The sequence below is a fragment of the Rhineura floridana genome, chromosome 2, assembly GCF_030035675.1.
Source record: "Rhineura floridana isolate rRhiFlo1 chromosome 2, rRhiFlo1.hap2, whole genome shotgun sequence".
Lineage (NCBI taxonomy): Eukaryota > Metazoa > Chordata > Lepidosauria > Squamata > Rhineuridae > Rhineura > Rhineura floridana.
In genome coordinates this window covers 133,266,964-133,288,580 of record NC_084481.1, presented here as the reverse complement: position 1 = coordinate 133,288,580, position 21,617 = coordinate 133,266,964, and the positions used below count along the sequence as shown (strand labels likewise).

General features: G+C 40.7%; 1 protein-coding gene across 1 annotated transcript in view; it reads right to left on the bottom strand.

Annotated features, from left to right (window-relative positions):
- Nucleotides 1–1,826: 1,826 nt before the first annotated feature.
- Nucleotides 1,827–21,617, bottom strand: part of KIF18A (kinesin family member 18A) — a 69,607-nt gene continuing 49,816 nt past the window's right edge. Inside the window, exons 14-17 of the mRNA XM_061610576.1 lie at nucleotides 10,834–11,302; nucleotides 5,981–6,085; nucleotides 3,784–3,893; nucleotides 1,827–1,978 (exon numbers count right to left, since the gene is read on the bottom strand). Of these exons, the coding sequence (XP_061466560.1) occupies nucleotides 1,926–1,978; nucleotides 3,784–3,893; nucleotides 5,981–6,085; nucleotides 10,834–11,302 (737 nt within the window). The 3' untranslated portion in view covers nucleotides 1,827–1,925. The remainder of the gene's footprint in view (nucleotides 1,979–3,783; nucleotides 3,894–5,980; nucleotides 6,086–10,833; nucleotides 11,303–21,617) is intronic.

Genomic DNA, 21,617 nt, shown 5'->3' with positions numbered 1-21,617 from the left:
GAAGGAAGGAACTCTTGTCCCATTTCTTTTTAAACTTATGATGCTGTATTTACCAAATAAATATTATTGACTGAACACATTACAAAGGAGGCCCACCAGTCTTTTGGACCACATTCTTATTGCAAGATATTGTTTCACTGAAATAATGATGAATGGAAGAGATGCCAAAAGCAATATTTATGAGGTACAATAAAGTTTCCAGTTATGTATTAAGATCTAGTGAATGATAAACTATAGTTCAGATGTGAGCATTTAAAAATACTTGTTTGTAAACTGAAATGAATAATTACTACCACAGGTAAGAGAGAAACAGAGCAGAAAGCAGATGGAAAGTTCACCTCTCATGCCCTACTACCACTTTTGCCTACTCTCAAATCTGCCATTCTTGGGCAAGGCAGTTGAGTGGGTGGTGGCACAGCAGTTGCAAGCGCACTTGGAGGAAGCGGATTATCTGGATCCATTTCAATCAGGCTTCAGGCATGGACACGGGACTGAAACGGCCTTGGTCACCTTGGTGGATGATATGAGGAGGGCGTTGGATAGGGGTGAATGCACCTTCCTCATCCTCCTGGATCTCTCAGCGGCTTTTGATACCGTTGTCCACGGTATCCTTCTGGACCATCTGGAGAGGTTAGGTATAAGGGGCACTGTATTGCAATGGTTCCATTCCTTCCTCTCTGGTAGGTACCAGAGAGTGACATTGGGGGATGAGGTTTCGGATCCTTGGCCTCTCACTTGTGGGGTACCACAGGGTTCTATCCTCTCCCTCATGCTGTTCAACATCTATATAAAGCCACTGGGGTCTATCATCAGAGGATTAGGGCTGCAGTGTCACCAATACGCGGATGACATGCAGCTCTACCTCTCATTCAAGTCCTCACCGAGGTTGGCTGTAGAAACCCTGTCCAAGTGCCTGGAGTCGGTGAGTGGCTGGATGGGAAGGAATAAGCTGAGGCTGAACCCTGACAAAACCGAGGTACTGTTCGTGGGAGACAAGGGAAGGTTGGGGGATATTGACCTGGTCCTCAATGGGGTACAATTGCCCCTGAAAGACCAGGTCCGCAGCCTGGGGGTCATTCTCGACTCCCAGCTGTCCATGGAGGCTCAGGTCTTGGCTGTGAACCGGGCGGCACTGTATCAACTTCATCTGATACGGAGGCTGCGCCCCTACCTTCCCAACCATCTGCTCTCATTGGTGGTGCATGCCCTTGTCTCCTCTTACCTAGACTACTGTAATGCGCTCTACGTGGGGTTACCCTTGAAAACGGCCCGGAAGCTGCAACTGGTACAGAATGCGGTGGCTTGCCTGATCAAAGTCAGCCGCCGGCGAGATCACATCACTCCAGTGCTGAAGGAGTTGCACTGGTTGCCGGTTATTTTCCGGGCCCAATTCAAGGTGTTGTTTTTGACCTTTAAAACGCTATACGGTTTCAGCCCAGTTTATCTGAAAGAGCGCCTCCAGCTTCATCAAGGATACTGCGCAATAAGATCAGCCTCAAAAGGCCTCCTCTCTATCCCACCAGTTAAAACAGCTAGACTGGTGAGGACTAGGGAGAGGACTTTTTCTATTGTGGCTCCCACTCTGTGGAATTCCCTCCCAAATGATCTCTGTCATGCCCCCGCTATGATGAGCTTCTGCCAGGCCTTGAAGACCTGGCTCTTCAGACAGTTTCTTGGGGTGGGTTAGGTTTACTACTGCTGTTGAGGTTTTAATGTTTTAATGTATTTGTATGTTTTTATTCTGTATGTTGCCCAGAGCAGCTGGACAACCAGCCAGACGGGCGACTAACAAATCTAATAAATAAATAAATAAAATTAAATAAAAATCTGGAAAAAGTAAGATTTTATTTCAACTTAGGTAATTTAAAATTTTTTTTGGACAACTTGAGTTTCACGTCTATTGTTACATTTTCCTTGCAGTTACTTTAGAGATGTTTTCTTAGCCCATCATGTTGCTTACAACTTCTTGTTCTAATTCCTATGGAACAAAAAATGAGCCATGTTATAAAAACAAGAGTCAGATTTTCAGTCTGTTATATAGGCATGTTTTCCTGTTGCTCAAACTGACTTTTGATTGCAGTGGTGGGGAATCTCTGCCTCTCTAGATTTGCCCCACTAGGCAATTTAGAGCAAACCACATCCACCTGTCAGCCACCTGATGTTCTATTATAACAGGCGGAAAATTCTGTTATCTCCAATCTAAGAACTAAGTGCTAAGATGGGAGGCAAGGAATTTCATTTCAAGGAATTTCAATAACATTGGAAATAAGCATCGGCCCACCCTTCAAAAATGGCCTGTGAAGGGTGGGCCAGTTTTGGATCTGGCTTTCAGACTGAAAAAAATTCCCTACCCCTGCTTTACTGCCTCTTCCACGAACAAGCCCAAGCATGTCTTGGAATATTGGTTTTTTTTTAGATTCTAAGCATGTCTAATATGCTCCAGCGTTTAAATTAGGCATTCAATTGCATGATTCTTTAACAACACAATTACAGTAATTGATGCTGGTATCCTTTATTACCTAACATTTAGTACAAATAATTAACATGGAGATAGCATTGTGTGGAGTACTGATAAAACTGTATTCAGCTTTTATTAGCTTGGGGGACGCTACATGCAGCATTTCACCAGCTGAATAACTGAAGGAAGACATTAATTTTGCCTGGAGGAAGGGAGGTTAAAAGGGCAAAAGATAGCAAAAGGGTTTTGGGACTTCTAGAGTATGTGGGACATAGAGCTGATTTGCCCCAAATCAGGCTTTCACTGTAAACACATAAATGTAACTGAAACCATGATGGAGAATAGGCAACCTGCCCTTCAGTTAGGCTGCAGCATACAAAGCCCTACATCAGTAACATAATAGCCTTGGCTAATTCAAAACTGGCTTCCCTGCCATACCACATTGCCCAGGGATATATCTTGTGTCTACATTCCTTCTCACACAGAAATCTGACGACAGATTTCACTGCTGCTGTCGCCCGGAGTGGCTGGGACTGTACACCGGTGCTCTCACTGGTGCATGTAGGCAGCCCTGACCTCACTGCTCCAACCCGCTAAGCGAAGGTGATGCCACTGTTGGGAGGGTGGCAGCACGGCACTGCCTCATTGCTCCTGGCTGTCATTGTTCTGGTTTAAAAAATATACGGGAGCAGATATGATGGTTAGCACGAAGGAGGCAGAGACATTACAGAAAGAGGCAATGGAAGCTGGGAAAAAACTCATTTAAAAGGATCTTCAAAGGTACTGAAGATTAGTGGAAGGGAGTAGTCAAGAGTTCAGCTGCCACAGCTGTGGAGGGAGCCACCCATAAGACACGACAGAGTGAGCGACACTACAAGTGGTTCAGGGGATATGCCCTCCATACAGATGAATGGACTGCTAGAAGACATGTGGGCACTCCAGTGTCATAGTTAGGGCAATGTAAGAGTTGGAAGAGTTGCATAAAATCCTGAATACATTTGCAATACAAATACAAATACAAATGTAAGAGAATACATTTAAAGTTATTATTCTAAGAATACTGGTACACACATATCTTTGTTAGAGCTGTTTGGCTCCTCTTTCCCTACACTAAAAGAAGAAACTGACTGAGAGTTTCTCAAAGAGTAACTTATTCATTTGAGCGGCTACAATATACCAGCCAAATTGTACATCTGAATTACCATAGGAAAAGACTATGAAAACTGACAGATTGTAAATGTCAGCCCATAGTCTTGGGTCTCCTATGTAGCCACCTACTGTTTAAATTTGGATACAATTATAAAAAGTATAGATTTGATACTTACCTGTGGTTTTAGGGACTCTTAAAGGTTTATTACTTAACACGCTATCTTGTCTAATACGTTTTGCAGCTGTATGACTATGCTGATTTGTTAACCCACTGCTCGATACTGAACTGTAAGAAAAAAGTTAGAACAAGTTTGTTTTTAGCACAGTAATGTTAAACCAACATACTGATTTGGGACACACAATATCAAAAAACAGATTAGACAGAGGACCAGATCTACAACATTTACAGATACATGTGTGGATTGCAGCTATTTCCTTCACTGCCCGCAAGAACAAAATTAATGTCATTCAAATTATATTTCTGGTGTTTGACAGCATATCAACTTCCCATTGTGATGGAATAGGGCTTTTAGCTATTGTGTGTTGAGTTTTTAGTTGTAATAAGTAGGTTGTAAAATGGTTGCTTTTTGCTTTAAAGGTTCTCATCTATAGGTCAAACATTCACAGGTAGTTTAAAAGTACAAGAGGATGTTTTGTTGAGGCAGTTCTGCACAGGAGGATCAAAAGTTCAGCTCAGGAGCCTGGCCATTAAAGGGAAATCAAACCTTAAATAGGAGTCTACTTCTGAGAGTCTACTCTTCTGATTTGTTAAAAGGTTGGGAGGGGGAGTGAAAATCTTGTATATAAATCAAGCTAGACAATAGCACAGTAAGTTAGAAAGTGATGGAGTCAGAAACTTGAAGAGCTGCAGGAGAGGAAAAAGAGGTGACTTTAAAGGAAGCTGGAACACCAGAAAAAGTTATAGAGCACAGATGGGCATTGCAGCAGTAAGGAGCCTGCAAAATACCACAAAGGAACCCAGAAGCTCAACTCAGTGATACAAATCAATAAGTATTGGCTTGGTTAGGGAAAAAAAATCCAGAATAGGTAAAGTTGGATGTGTTTCTTTATCTTACTTACTTATTTGATTTATATCCCGGTCTTTCTCCCAGCAGGAGCCCAGGGTGGCTCCTTTATTTGTTCTTATGAGCAACTACTCAAATGGTAAATTGTAAAATTAGGGTTTTTTTCTAAAACCATATTCTCAAAAACTGTTTAATTTGTTGCTTTACTAAAATCACAACCAGAATCATAGTTTTGTTTTTGAAAAATATGATCCAAGACCTTTGTTATTCATCCCATGCCTAATGCCTAACTACTCTGCCAAATATAGGGAGTAGGTTGGGCCAGTTATGGACCAGAAGGTTAAAGGGCTGTTAAGTGGAGGCGCTAAAGAACAGTAAAAATATCCACTTGGTGGCAGCAGTGAAGTTAACAAGAAGGAAAGGTGGTTTGGCTGATTTCCTTTTTTTCATATGGTGCAGGCTACAGCCCAAGCCACAATTTGGTAAATTATGTATACCAACCATACATTTACAATTTACAAGAGCTACACAGAAACAAAGGAGGTAAAAAGACAAATTTTGCAAATAAAAATGGAAGTTTATACAGATGCATATATTAGAAAAATGTTATTTATAGCCTGATGATATGCATGTTTGCTTAGGAGAAGGATGCCAGAGATTTTAACAGGACTTACTTCAAAGTAAGTATGCACAGAATTGCAGCCTTGGCTGCATCAAATTTTGATTTATATATTATTGCCATCCTGGGCTCCTGCTGGGAGGAAGGGTGGGATATAAATCTAATAATAAATACATATTAGACAAGCCTAGACAAGAAAGGCAGCAATTAGGCATGGGCAGCGCTCCTTCCTTGGCATTACCTCTTTGTTCTTGTCCATTAAACACACATTTCTTGAGACCAGGTGGGTCCAGACTGAAGGAAAAGGGCCAACACTGTTGCCAGGTTTGGCCCATGGGCTGGCAGTTTTCTACCCCTGCATTAGATATTGGAATGGAAAAGCAACTGCAATTTCTACGATTTTGGCCAAGTAGTAAACTAAAATCACTGCAAAGAATTGAATATGCCAGCTTCCAAAACTCAGTTGGCACTTGGAGTGAGCGGTTTGGATAAAGTATGATCCTACTGTGTGACTCATATTCCTTCTATAAATCGTCACCACCTGCAGGCTAGGATATATGCGGTGGGGGTCCAATAGAAGCTAAAGTCATGAGAGCTATTGGATTAGGGTAAATGAAGTGCATATCCTCCCCCGCTAAACCATTCAGTGTGGACACAGTGCCAACACACTTCACTGATGGGAAAATACAGCACTAACAATTCAGCATAGTAACTTCAAGCATTACCTACCTTAACAATTTCCTTTTTCTCTCAGCAGCAGATGTCATTGCCATATAAGATGGCTTCCCGTGTATGGGACCAGGCTGCCTATTTAACAATGAAGGAAGGCCAAGTCTGAAATAACAGCAAAACAATAAATTCTGAGGAATCATTTTACATTCAAAGACGTGCATATGTGAATGAATTGTATTTGCATAGCTTTTAAAAATCCAGAAATTACCAATATTGACATTTGCATGCTGTTTTTATCGGAGGATGTATTCTGCAATTGATTTAATGGGCAGACCTTGGTTTCACCTGAAAAGGTAAGTGATTTGGAAAGACTTCTTTTCAAACATGGGTCACTTCAAGCAAGCACAAGCTAGAGGAAGCAGGAGTCCCATTCAGATCAGATTTTGTGTATGGCTCAAATAGGGCCAGGGGTAGAGTATGAAGCTGCCATTCAAATCAGTGTACCGAGGAGTATGCATTTATCTCCCATTTATCAACAGTGGTCAGTGCCATGAGTGTAGTCCTCTCTATTTACAAAGTTTTTGCCCATGGGGACCCCTTCTGCAAGGTTCCACTTTCTCGGATCTTCATTCCAAGAACTGCCTTTGTCTGAACTTACGGCTAGTACCAGTAGCTGCCAGGAACACATGGCATCAATACTGAGACACTCCATGGAATTGAACCAGGATGCAAGATCGGTACAGAGAATGCATCAGCGGCCAACACTGTTGGGTACCTGCTGAGGCCCACACTCCAACAGGGGGCACTGCCAACTTCTGGAACCTCCTGGCGCTACTGCTATTATTGACCATTTACCTGTCCCCTCCAAACAGTAGTGGTGACATGCCCACTCAGGGAGGGGACCCACTTAGGAAATTTTGCCCCAGCACTCCCCCCACCCTCTGGAGCCAGCACTGGACTTACATATGTTACAGTCGGTGAAGAAATGCTATATATGTGTGTGTTTGCATTTAAAGAAATGTTATATGACCTCTGTGACTGCCATGAGGCCTTGTTCTGGTACAATGTTACAGGCCTACTTGGCAGTGGTTGCTTGGTGACAGGTTCTGAGAGGTGAGAGACACGATCACTTTATGGTTCTATTAGACAGGGCCTGAAAAAAGGTAAATTCTTTCTGATTGGCTGGGGATTTCAGGCAGCAGGGAGTTAACTGCCAGTTGGAGGTTAGCAGAGAGAGCAGTCGGTGTTGGTGAGAGTTCGAGTTGGTTGATGAGAGTAGCTATGGGGAGAATGGAGGCTTATACACATCTAGGGTGTCATTAATAGCTGCCTGGTGAACACCAGAAGGGGATCAGTCTGAGGGGATGCCCTGAAGAAAGGTCTTGCCAGAGGGAAGTGACACAAGCGGGTCTCCTACTGGGAGGAAGGGCAGGATATAAATCTAACAAATAAATAATAAAACAAATATGACACTGGCTAAACTGTCCAACAGACAGGAGCTCAACCAAAGAAGCTTTAGGGGTACAGAGGCAGATTAGCCCCAGTAGCTGGACTGGGTTGTGGAAGTAACTGGCCAGGATAGAGGTTTGGGGAAATTGGTATGAAGAGAGAGCCACTTAAAGGCTGGTATCAGCAACTATGTCTCTGGAGTCTTTAGAACCCATCAGCTAGTACCTATAAAGTCCCAAAATAAGTACCACTATTTCCTTTTATAAATAATCTCTCTTTAATTAACCTATAACATAGTTTAAGATTTATACTATCAGTGGTGGCATCATCTCACACCTAAAGCCTTCCACACATGTTACTAGGACATATTAAAAATATTCAGTGTGAACTGGTGGCAGCGAAAGGGTTGGCAGTGAAAAATGTCTCGTTTCTTTACGATGTTTAAATTGATGTCCAGTTCCTTTTTCAACAAATTGCTGCATGAAAAGCCTAGGTAGCTTACACCACAAAATATGAGTCATGATACCCAATATCACACGTCTCCATCACCAGGAAACTCTCTCCTTCGAGACGCGTCTAGAGACATACACATATTGTCTTTATGCTCCCAGACTTTATGTAGGGAATGTCAAAGGTCTAAGGTACCACCTATTCTAAGAAAGAAGAAGTAGAGAGCTACCATCTACCACAACGCAGGGACTGCTTGATGAAACATGCTCAATGTGCAAACGATCAGGCTGCAATATGGAGAAGGTGTTTAGAGCAGGACCCGATAAATTTGCCAAGTCCTGTTGGTAGGGGCTGGAAATGGGAAGTTAGAGATATGACTGAGCAGCTAGTTGTACAGTGGAGGGAGGGTCTGCCGGCATCTCAGGCTGTACTCAATCTACTAGCCTGCAGTTGCACACAAAAAATATGAGCTACCAAAATGTGTGTGCATAAAAAATGAGATCACGTGCACTCATATGTGCAAACTCCCCAACTGTGGTAACCAGGACTTTGCGTACAGAGGAAGGTGAACATCTATTTGAGGAGATGGATGATCATTACGATGACAAATTTGAAAATGAACAAGTTAGGCTACATAAGCCTCGGAGAAACTAAATAAACATTTCAGTTAACATGTGATATTGTGCGGATTTTTGTGAAGTTGCTATAGCTGACAGTGCCTTGCCCAAAATGAAACAGTGGGCTGGACTCAGCTTTATGGCATACTGTAGCGAATGTTCCCATCGTGGTATGGAAGTGTCATTTTGGGTGGCCCAACGCTTATTTTGGGGTGCACAGCTACAGTTCCCTGATACATAACTGTGGTTATTGCACATGGATGTGCTTTGTGCAAAAACACCTTTTGCCCCAGGGAACGATGATGCATCTTGAAGGGGAAAGGTTCCTGGTGATGGAGATATGTGATATTGGGTATGATAACTTATATTATGTGATGCAGGGTCGAATAAACTATCTAGGCTATTGACACAACAATTTGTTGAAAAAAGAACTGGGCACCAAATTCAGCATCATAAAAACTACACAAGACAATAATAACTGCAAGGTCATTACCTATTTTCCAACTACCGAAGTACAGATCTTGCAAAAATCACATTCGGATTTGTTCAGCGATTCACAACATTTGGTGGTGTGGCTCGTGTAATAAGTTTGTTCCAGCCCCACCTGGAGATGCTGAGGACTGAAGTTGCGACCTTCTGCATGAAAGTCGGATGCTCTACCACTGAGCTATGTCCCTTCCCCAAACAGTAACCTGCTTCAGCAGCCAGATGTTTCCAGAAAGCCCACAAGCAGCACCTGAAGCAAACAGAACTCTTCTGTTGTTTTACCCTGCCCCGAGGGAAACTGATATTCGTGGCAGACTGCTGCTCAACCTGGAGGCTCTATTTAGCCATTATGGTTTTTAGTGATTGTTAAAACATATCAATGGATTTGTCTAATTTCCCATTTAAAGCCATCTATGCTCGTGGTGTTCACCACATCTTGTGGCAGTGAATTTCATATTATGCATTGTATGAACGTCTGCCCTTCCCTTCTGTTGCTGTTGCAACACTCAGAGCAGCTGAGTCTTCTCAAGCTCTCTAGCCATTGTCTCCACACCACACACACACATATATATATTGACTTGTCCCCCTACCACAGTCATATTTTTCTGACCCCCAAAGCCCCCAAACACTAGCCTCTCCTGGTAAGGAAACTACTCCAGCCACCAGTCATTTTGGTAGCTTCCCTGCTCTTTTTACAGCTGTCCAATATCATTTTTTTGGGATGGGCTGCCAGATGCAACTTTGATTTATATAAAAGCATTATGGTGTAGGCAACTTTATTTCAATCCCTAGCACAACACTTGCCCCCTTTACCACCAACACAAACAGGCCAACATTTTTAGAATTGTCCAGCAGAACCCCAAGATCTCCTTTCTGAATACTTACTAGTTCAGAGAGACCACACCAATGAATATGTTGCTAAGACTTATTTTTTTTTGCCCCAATGTTATTTTGGCATTGAGCTTCATTTGCCATTTTGTGCCTGTTCATCCAGTTTGAAGAGATCTTTTTTGAGCAATCACAGTTGGCTTGGATATCCACCAAACCAGCTAGTATGAGTCCCTCCCCCATCTCAGCCGGTGGAACTTAAGTCAGCAGAACTTAAGCTGGTGTAAGTCCCAAAAACTGAGTGTTCTGGGAGTGTGGTGGGACAGGGCAAGGACAGACTTACACCTATTCCCCACCCTTTTCAGTTCAGTTGTTGGACCTAGCAAACCTGCAGAATTTAGGCTGGCAAAAACTGTGATGTAAATAAAATTCCTCCTCCACAGAGTTCGTAATTCAGTAGGTGTAACTTAAGCCAGCATAAGCTACACCGGCTTTCTGCCTCCAATCAGTAATCATGCCTTATTCTAGCACACACTTCCCAATAGATTCTTGGAGGAACCTGTAGCTTCCTTCACTCCATTGTGAAACTGTTCACTGCTCTACCTTTGCTTTTCACTTGCCGTTTTGTCATATTTTGTCAGAGTTTGTTTTTATGAACTGCAGTCCATGAAGGAGAGAGGGGAAAAAAAAGGAAACAGGGCAAGATGATCTCTTGGCCAAGGCTGCACTCAGCTTATTAACTTAGGCACAAGCTTTTGAGACTTTCAACACCATCATCATCATACACTAGAATGAGAACCAATTGAGTTCATACTAACTGTAAAATAAGGAAAGCAAGCAAGCAAGCAATAGTGCCTTACAATAATTGATTTTGAGTTTCAGTGTTCCAAAATAAAATATCATACAGAACGAAATTACAATGTACCATTTGTAATTCAGTAACGCGAGAGCATTGGTCAGGGGTCTGATTACTTTTGCAAGGCACTGTAATAAATATTGTGATTAAAAGGGGGAAGGAAGAGAATAAAAGGATATATTACATCCCTCTTGCACACACACACACACACACACACAAAATACCTTTGCAAAACACTGTCGCTTCTGTTGGCCATCTGCAAATTGTTTTCAGAATCTGTATGGCCCGTGTTACTTTCATAAAGTGTAACTGTTGAGTTCATGTGGCACTCTGGAGTCACGTTGCATGCAATATCCCCATGGCTGTCCTGCTTTAATGGCTCCTGAATCTCTGCAATACAACTGTTCATTTCATGAAGGCTTGCTGTATGCAATGCTTGCTTTATCACAGTCTCTGAACAAAGGTTCTCTATAGGCTTCTTGCAGACTTCAGGTGTATAAACAATGGGACAGAGCGCTTTGCTGATGGAATCCACCAGATGATTAAGGCTTGACCGACTGGATTGTTGAGGGCTTTGTATTGTGAGGGGAGACTCTATCAACTTCCGCCTTGCTCTTTTGTTAGGAGGTATTTCATATTCTGCCTCATGTTGCACATGTGTCTTGACTTTGTCTGATTTATCTGAAGGTGTACCTAAGTTCAAAAACAGGCAAGACCAATTAATTAGTTGTGCTAGACTTTGCACATGTTATCAATGAAGAAGAAGAATTATATAGGAGTGCATCCAGACTAAGATAGTTGAACTCAGATTCCCTTGATATCAATGTGACAAGCTAGTAGCGATTTATGATTTTATTTCAAATGTTTTCATGTAATTGTATTACTTTGAGCCACCCTGGGATCCCTTTGGGGGAAGAGGGCAGGTTATAAATTTGAAATACTAAATAAATAATGTAAGTTCCATTGAAATTGAGTCCATATAACTTAAGTTTGGATCCAACCCATGTTCAGTTGTTTTAAGCCCTCTTCAGGTGTTCAAAATGAACAAGTGAGGGCTCAAACTGGGCACAGGGAATGGAGATGAGCATCCTACCACCAGTATCCTTGTGCACACTGGGTACACACGCAGTGCCCCCAATCTTTCTGTGTTGAGTGGGAAGACCTGAAGGGGGCTACTAAGCCAGTTTGGCTGAGTACACTTACAAATCTCCTTGGGATTGGGACCCCTGCACTTTCAGGGTTCCCTATCACAAAGGAGGTTTCTAAGCATGTTCAGACAAACACTCTTAGAAGCTCTGGTGAAGCAGGAATGCCCAATGTAGGCCCTCTTCCCCAGTTTGAATGTTGCATGTTTGTTTGAACATCGGAAAGTCTAGCCTCTTGTGAATCTGTGAGTTTCCAAACTTTATCCCCATGTGCAGCTGTTCTGCAGCGTTACATATCTGAGAAGAGTGGGTTTAAGGAAACCTGGGGTAGAGACTCTTGCATCCAAACAGATTGGGATGAGGGTTGAAGGTCAGCTATCTTGGGAGACCCTCTCCTCTTCATTAGCAGGTAAGTAACTTCTGCCTGGGGGAGGTGATTAGCATATAAAGGAAGTGGTGGAAGCCGGAGTGAAAACACGCAGCACATGATCCAGGAAGGTAAGTGTTGCTGGAACATGCAAGACCCTTTGTAAAAGAGGGGGGAGGGGCTCCAAACCTTCACGTGAGTTATCTCTGTGCCTGCAACCCTTTGCCTTCCACACAATAAAGTCAAAGGCAGTGTAATATACTGACCAGATTTAAATCCCTGGTTGGCCATGAACCTCACTGGGGAACTTTGAACAAGTTGCTTTTTGTCAGCTAACCTAACAGGGTTGTTATGACAAAATGAGGAGTGGGGGGACACCCATGAATGCTACCCTCACCTCCTTGGGAGAAAAGATGGGTATACAAACTACCACAACAATAAATTAATAGCAGCCACAAAAAACTATTGTCAATAATATTTTCCATTCTATGAAACATGCTTTCCTAGTTCTTACTGCAAGATGGTTTGAGACAAACAGGTACAACAGCAGCGGTGTGGGAGAGAAGGTGATGGGGAACTAATATAATAATTTATAAAGCTTAACTGTACAGTTGCTGACAATACCAGCTTGTACACTATAATTAAAAGCAGATGAGTGAGTATGCCATACAACACGACCATTGTAATAATGGCAGATTTACTGGAAGTATCACATAGTGAAGGAGGCAAGAGCAGTGGGAAACAAGTAGAAGACCTCAAAGAGCTAGCAAACGACACCATGGAAAATGGGGAATGGATTATTAAAGTGGTCTTCTTTTTCCATTTCATCATATATGACAGGCAATGGAAAACAATGGCTTTTGTCAGATAGGTCTCCAGGGATATAAGGCTATGCCTGATACAACAAAAAGTGTCTTGAGAGTGTACTGGACCCTCCAACTTCTTTTCCAGAAAAATATGTCAAACACAGAAAAGTGCTGGCACTGTGGTGCCCCAAGGCAACATTATGCCATACAATATGGTCCTGCCCAAAAGTAACAATGCTTTGGTCAGAGGTAAGCAGCCACATAAATATGGTCATAGATACATCACTGAGATTTAAAGATGTTAACATTTCGCTGAATTATATACAAACACTTTGGAACCTGACAGAGGGACAACATGACTGACTATGGTGGGCAGTCATGGTGGCCAACACTTAAAACTTCAATATTGGAAAGAGAAATCCTCTCCATGATTGTACAATGGACAGAAAGTGACTTTCTGTAAGTGGGAAAAAAGTTGGAAAATTCTTGAATGGACTGCTCTACATTGATTTGTTTGCATAAATGATATTTTGCAAGTTTGGATCACAAACTGAGCCCTTCATCTTCCCTTGATACACAATTAGTGTTTATTGTGATCTCTTTTATTACCATGTTATTGCTTGTCAGTATTTTCTTTGTCCTTTGTTTCTTCCTTCCATATAAAATACTTATAGAAATTTATTCCATCTCATAAAAAAATAGTTTTTGTTCCCCATGTCATTTTAAAATTCCTGTGTATACAAAGTGCAACAACATCACCATCATTTTGGGCTATTTCATATAAAAATATTCTGTGATTCTTAACCCTAAGCCAGCACACATTTAATAGAATTAAATACAGTAATACCTTAGTTAACGAATTCTCCAGGAAAGAAGCTCCTTTTAACAAACCCTTTTTTGGGTGTGGGCACATACTCTTACATAGTCAGAATATGGCTTCTTGTCTACTGGATTACGGCTGCTGCAGACAAGCTCTCTCAAGCATTGCTGGAATGGCACCCTGCGTCAGGTGCACAGGAGCCTCCGCAGGAAACAGTGCTTCGGGTCCCTTGGAAGCACTGTTTAGTGCAGACACGTCTGCCTGAGTGTAGGAGAGGATGGCAGAGAGAGAGAGAGAGAGAGAGAGAGAGAGAGAGAGCGAGCGAGCACAAGTACAGGGTGCTCAAGTGTATGGAGAGAACTGTGCTCAAAGCTTTAGATTGCTATAGCAAGATGCTACAAGATAAAAGAAAAAAGGCAAGGCAGGCATCACTGGATGCATTTTGGAAGGGCCTTCAAGTGGCCTGACCTACCTCGTTGTTTCATTTCAGGCATGCATTATGTTAGTTTTGAATAAAAAGCTTTCTGAAATATGTTGACCTGCTCTTCTTTTTTGTGGTGTGTGAACCTATTGCTATTCTTTCCATGTTATTCCTGCTTCTGGTACCAAAGTTTCTGTTAAAGAAGTAATGTCAAGGAATGCATGTTCTTAGTTAACTGAGGTATTACTGTACTATGCTACTACTCTAGGCTCAAATCTTTTGTCATCTCTTGAATTTGCTGGTTGGCTTTAAGCAAACTATTATTTCAAGCCTGCCCCCCTTCCCACCCTTCAACATGAAAAAAGACAATAATGACTTATCTTACATGGCTGGAAGGATTACTGATATATTAGCCCTATGCATGTATTCTGAACATACATGTTCATACTTATGAATAGGGATGAGTGTGCAAAACTGCCCTCCAGCTAATGGAGGGCAAAGTTCTCAACTGGAGAGCTTCCATTACTCATGGAGAACTTTGGCATCCACAAGTTGGATGGCAATAGGAGTGAAGCTTGGTGTACTCATTTCTGCTCTGATGTGGGTTTTACATGTCAATACAATGCCCAAATAGAGCTAACATATGTGCTCCAAATGCTTCTGGAAAACATTCCATAATGCTTATTGAGGTACTAAAGTACCTTTCATACCTTCTCCTCTATGTGTTCACTCCATGTGGGAGAAAGAGCAGGATTGTCTGCTGGGCCCACCCCTGCAGAGCTGAAGTCTGAAAAGGGCTGAGTACAGCTCTATGTGCATAGGTGCTCCATGAGATTGGGAGCTCCAGTTGCACAGGGTTTCCAATTGTGTTAAGCACCTATACAAAGAGATGTACATGCTTTTCCTTAGACATTTGGATCTATGAATGGAAGTTGGAAGAAAGCTCAGTGAAGCAGTTCTCCCTCCACATGTAAATTAAACACATGGAGGAAAACCTATGAAAGGGTCTTAAGAATTTGTATTATTAAATTATAGTATACAGCTTAAATTCCTTCTCTATTCTGCTTGCTAAAACAGAAACAAAAGCTCAGCGCCACCTTTGGAACGTGGCAGTGGAAATATGCATTTAACTTACTTATTTGCATAAAACAAACACTTGGTATTAATTACCACCTCTACCAGATAATAAGTTTAGCCTTCTTAAACATTTATTCAAAATTTATCACTGCTTGATTTTGATAAAATAACCTCTGAAACCACATGCCAAAAAAGAGAAAAAGCAGGAATAATATCAAGGTCTAAACACCTATATAGCTTGGGACCAGGATACCTGAAAGATCGTCTTACCCCTTATATACCCACTTGATCACTGCGCTCTACAGGTGAGGGTCTCCTGCAGATACCATCTTATCAGGAGGTTTGTTCTGCACAATATAGGAAACAAACCTTTAGTGTGGCGGCAACTACCCTGTGGAATTCCCTCCCCTTAAATATTAGACAGGTGCCATCTCTGCTATCTTTTCAGCACCTTTTGAAGACTTTTCTCTTTCAACAAGCCTTTTAAGTTGAGACCTATCCCAGTCTGCGTCTGTGTTAGAATTGCTTTTTAATATGTGTTTTTTAAATAATGTTTTTAACCCTTTCTAAAAAAGATTTTTAAAAGCTTTTTTAAAGTTATTTTTAACGTCGTTTTGTTTTAATCTATTTTAAGGTCTGTTTTTATGATGTTTTAAAGTGTTTTTAGCATTTCTGTTTGCTGCCCTGGGCTCCTGCTGGGAGGAAGGGCAGGATATAAATCAAATAATAAATAAAATAAATAATAAACACCCCAAACTGACAACACTAATGACAGATGAACTTGTAGAAAAGAAAGACTTCAGCAATTTAGAAGGCACTGTACCACCATATTAAGTCATTCACCCAAACTAGGTACAACTCTGCATGACCAACAAGCTCAAAGCATTGTCCAAGGAAGTAAATTTTTAGGGTTGTCTAACAGATGGCAGATCTTTAAGCTGAAAAATAATACACCCCAGAAGATCAAGAAAAAAGTGTATTATAACGTCATAGGCTTAGACATAGCACAGGATATAGCTATGTAATTATTACAGCTACGATGGAGAAGGGATGATACATCATCCTTTTTGAGTTCTGTAAAGTAGATGGGCTATGGCAGACCATTTCTATGAATATGTAACAGTTGACTGTTTAATGTTTTTCCATTTCTACCCTAGAAGGAATAATTCTATGAGACACACTACATACATATTTATTCAAAGCTTAATGGCTTAGAGACAGCCCCTCCCCCTGCTCCCCAAAGTTAACTAGCCAGACTGGTGTTTAGTTAGAAACAATTCCAGAACTTCCAGATTTATATATTTGTCTCAAGAATTCCACACTGCATTTCTAGACAATAAACAAACTCTGTGCGCTTAAAATATTTATTTTCCAACATCCTATGGCAAAGAAACTCAATTTTAAGAATAGTGATACTGGCCTCCAATCATAACATTTTGAATAGCCACTTTGCTGAATATCAACAATATGCTTTGCCCAGGGAATCCAATTATAATCTTTCAAACAGCTATCCATTAAACATTTTAGGCAACATTTTAAAATATTAATTTATGAGGCGTTGCTCTAGCTTATGCATCTGAAAGTGTGTGTTTCGGGGAAAAGTTGTGGTTGGCGGCCCATCGGTCTGTGTTTATACATTATAGCAATGAGATTCTACTTCCAGAAGCAGAAAAAAAGTTTGTTTACTGTAAGGCACTGGGTTTTTGCAAAATGTCCTAAGAGAAACTGAGAAGGAAGTCTGGGAGAGAAAGATTTTGGTAAGAGTGCCAAGTTTTAGAAGCTTCTCCAAGTACCGAAACCACTTTTAAATTAACCGTAAATGTAAGCATTTAAACTATAAACCAGATAGGTAGAGAACACAAAAAGTATTGCCAACATTAATAATTTGTTGAACGTCATCACAATGGGCTATATTTCATACTGTACTACAAGTACATTAATACAAAGCAGATTGCAGGGGTTCCATGTAGCACAAATTTAAGCCATTAGGACATAGAAAACCCCAGGCCTTTAAATATAGCTACTTAATGTCATCAGAAAAAAATCCATAGGAGGACGATCATTTAAGACAACTAACAATTTTTGTCTGAGGACAAAAATATGGATGCTAAATCAAAGGACCTACTAATGTTTTTGATGGCTGCAGCACACCTGTCCATTGCCTCAAAATTGGAAGTTGGAAGGTTTGGACTTGGGCCTATGGTATCATAATGATTGGATCATAGCACTTACTGAATGGTTGACCTGTCATTTAAGAGTCCTTAGGGGCAAGGAAAAATCAGACAAATTCTATGATATATAGTACAGGTTTATTGAATCTTTCTATTATTTGGATAAGAATTATGCTGCTTGTGCAAACAAGTGATGAGTCTGGCTAATAGCTTGATTGGAATTCTTCGATGGCAACTTATGGGTAGGCTGGTAGGGTCTTTTTTTTTGTTTGTGGAGCCCTGGATCTTTGGCCTGAAAGGAAGTGGAGGGACAGAGACATAATGTAACATTCTGGCACTTTATATCCATTTGCCTTTTCTTTTAATGTAATACTATGGGTGATATCTACATCTATGTGAAAAGCCACATGTGCCTTTTTTCTGTTTTGTTTTAATTTGATTCTAAATAAAGTTTTATACACACACACACACACAAATGTACACACCCAACCAAACAACTTGGGCCCAAAATACCTTAAGGTACCCAATTCCTTATGCTCCACCTCAGTCACTGAGCTCTTCACACCTCTGAGACTTGGTTGGCCTTTCCCAGGAATTGAACCTTTAGCGCGGCAAGCCCTGGCTTGTCTTGACTGATGATATTATGTTGTACACTGCCTTGTTATATTGTAAATGAAAGTGCAGTTTATAAATATTTAAATATCTATAATTACCTTGCCCTTAAAAGTGGCCAGTATGAGCAACAGTCAGGGGTGATGGGAATTGTAGTCCAACAACATCTGAAGGGCCACATGTTCCCAAACCCTGGTTACCGCTATGAGAACAGGCTCAGATGACACTTGGACTCTTCCCCTTCATTGTAGCTATGAAGAGGAGATCACAGGCTTGTGATCTGGGCTTCTCTGGACAAGCCACAATTAAAAACAAACTATAGTTTTTTTTCCCCAGTCAGGATATAAAGACAAATTACTGTTAGTTGAAAATGGAAGCAAATGCTTCCAATTTTTCTTTCGACACGCTAGAAAAGAAAACAGGGTGCACACAAGTCTACAATTCACCAAGGCTCATTCCTGCAGTATTAAACTTGATTTAATTTTATGTCTGAACATGGCAATGAGCGTAAGGCTCAACCAAGTTCTGAACTAGAGGCTTCAAAGCTCACACACCAAACCACAGGGCTGAACTAGGCTTTTATGTTATTGAATCCAAGCTGTCCAATACTGATAATACATAAATAAAATTAGCTTTTAGTGGTGGACTTCACTGAGAAAAAAACTAGTAAGTGTTGGGCTAAGAAATGTATTAAGGACATCTTATATGCAAAGTCCAGCAAGAAACAGAAATACTTGCTCTCAGTGGGAACACTACATCATGAGAGCCAGAAGTAAGAATTAACATTTCTCTATCCAGTCCCATAAACTATTCACTAGATACAACACTTAAAGATTAAGAAAAAGGATGCAAAATCTATCACATCCCCCACCCTCATTATCAAATGTGTTGCACTCCTTTGCCCCATGGCATACAACGAGACTTACTTCTGAGTATACATGCACAGAATTGAGCTGCACTTGTTAAAATATTTTTGGCATGCTTTAGGATTGACATGAAAAATGGAGTTGAACATGAAGGCATTCAAATAAATGATCTCTCTCTCTCTCTCTCTCTCTCTCAATTAACAATTTTTGGACAGCTTTGGCTATACTATGTCATGCCTTCAGAAATCTCCACCGATAAAGGAACTCATTTATCAAGAAGTGAGTATACAAAGATGAGATTTAGCATGGTATCAAGTAATATGAACAGTGTGATAGAAGTATTTAGCAAACATGAGTCACAGTCCACACAAGTTGAGTTCATGTCAAAAAGACATTGATGAATGGGACTAGTTCTAATTGGGTTTGGAACAAAATAATGGGTTGGAATTTTTCTTCTTCCAGAACTCATGTTAAACACATGCATGAGAAGATATTTCTAGAATCCATGCTAAATTAAGTCTGCTAGGTTGTTTGGCTAAAGTGAACTCAAATATTAATATATTCATTTCAATAAACATTTCTGGGCTTCCAGTGATTGATCCAATTACTCTGCTAATCATAAATTTTTATTCTTTTAACAGCTTTCTGACTCACGGAATTCCAAACTGCAAATGTTGCCCAGTGAATGAATTTTAGCTATTTAATATTCATGTGACCCCAATGCGTTATTATGCCAGGCAATTTAATGTCATTCTTAAAGCAATAAATGCAATGTGGGGGGAAAAAAGCTACCAAAAAACAGTTTGCAACCAAAAGAATGACAAGATGGTCATTAGTGTGATGCTGTTACTCAAGATGGGAAAAGGAAATTGTAAAAGGTCAGCTTGAATGGAAGAAGCTCTGTGGTATTTGATGAATCTTACAGGGGTGTGAGAGAGAAAACTCAAAATTCTGTATCTAAAGCCAATGTTTTGACTAACACAAGAATTCACAGCAATTAGGTCTCCCCAGTAATAAATTGGCTTTGCTTCTGGGTCACTAGAGGAAGTAATGGATGCTTCCCCCGCTTTTAAAATGGACCCCCCCACTCTCTACTAATGCACAGCAATGCTTAAAGAAATTGGATATCTGAACCAACGCCAGAAATACCAGCAAGTGCCTGGCCGTGAATGGAGGTCATGCTCACATCTCACACAGAGAGAACATGGATCACACCATCAATCAAAACCCTGCTACAAAAACCGTGAATGCCACTCTTAACTTAGAGCTTTTGTTTTTACTTAACTTGTATAATAATTTATGTTGCACTCAAATGGCAAGAAGTTAAAATATCACAGCTGCCTATGATTTTGCAATGTGCTAGAAACTCCCAACAGCTGGAGCCAAAAGGTAAGTCTTTCACTTTTTTAGACAACAATCCTTTTCAAATGAAAGTTATTTCAGGAGCAAAGCATAATGTTGTTATTCTACTGCCAACTTTCAGCTTCTACACTCATCCAAGTGCTACTGAAAGCCTACAGCACAAGGCTTTGAAGTTTCCAAGTGGCGTAGGAAAGCAAAGGCTGATGGGAGCAGTCAAACAGGAATCCCACCCTACCCTACCCTTAATAGAGGAATCTCTAACAAACTTGAACATTTTTGGAAATGTGCTGGAATTCAAAATTGTCATCAGATCCTTGCGATTATCATTTGATTCACTAATAGGCAAAAACTTTGCAGTTTAAGAACGTACCTATAGCCCACAGATATTTCTATTAAACTTTAAAAAGCAGGGAAATTGGGAAATTGGAAAATCACACTGATTACAATATGTTGCTACTTCAGCAATGACTCTAGCTGTTGGAAAAAAGTGGATGCATTTTGCAGCCTGCTATGTTTAAACCACTTCATTTAAGACAGTCAATTAAAAACATAGAACACACCTACTATTTTACTATATTTCACCTCCCACTTTTTTATTTTGTGTAAACAGTCACTCCTGATATCCACTGGAGACTATTCTGCAGAATAGTCAGTGCCATTATCACACAATTATTTTTGGAGTTTTTTTAGTGTAAATTTTGCAGTGTTGCTGTACTTCACATATTCACAGAAATAGAAATAAAAGAAAATGATTTCCTATAGCAAACCTCACTAATATTGCAAACTAAATCAGACATATTTAAAGTGACCATGGGAACTATATCAACTATCTGAATAATGTTTCTTCCTCCCTGCTAAAACAAAATCAGCACAGCACACGTCTTCTTTTTATTATTTGGGCTGATTGCAGGTGTTGCCACCACTCACCATATGCTCAGAGGAAAATGTTACCAAATTCTTCCAAGCTACACAGGACTTTGAAAGACTAACCCAAATTGTGTTTGCATTTTGACAAATTTGTAGGGCAGTACAATATCTCAGAGAGGTCAGGTCTCCTGCTCCCCCGGTGCATTCACTACAGCCGCCCAATTTCACTGCTTTTTAAAGTTTGATAGAAATATGTGTTGCCTATAGGTATGTTCTTAAACTGCAAGGTTTTTTTTTTTGCCTATTAGTGAATTTCTCTGTTTTTTAATCCAGGAGATAAGAAATGGGATCCTGTGCAAGTTTGCTGAGAATAGATTGATTCTTTGCATGCTTGAGTTCAGTGGGATTTACTCCTCTGCAATCATGCTTAGGATAAGTGAAACTGACCAGGGGGGAGTGAGGGAGGGCTGGAGTGGGCAGAGGAGGAGGAAGAA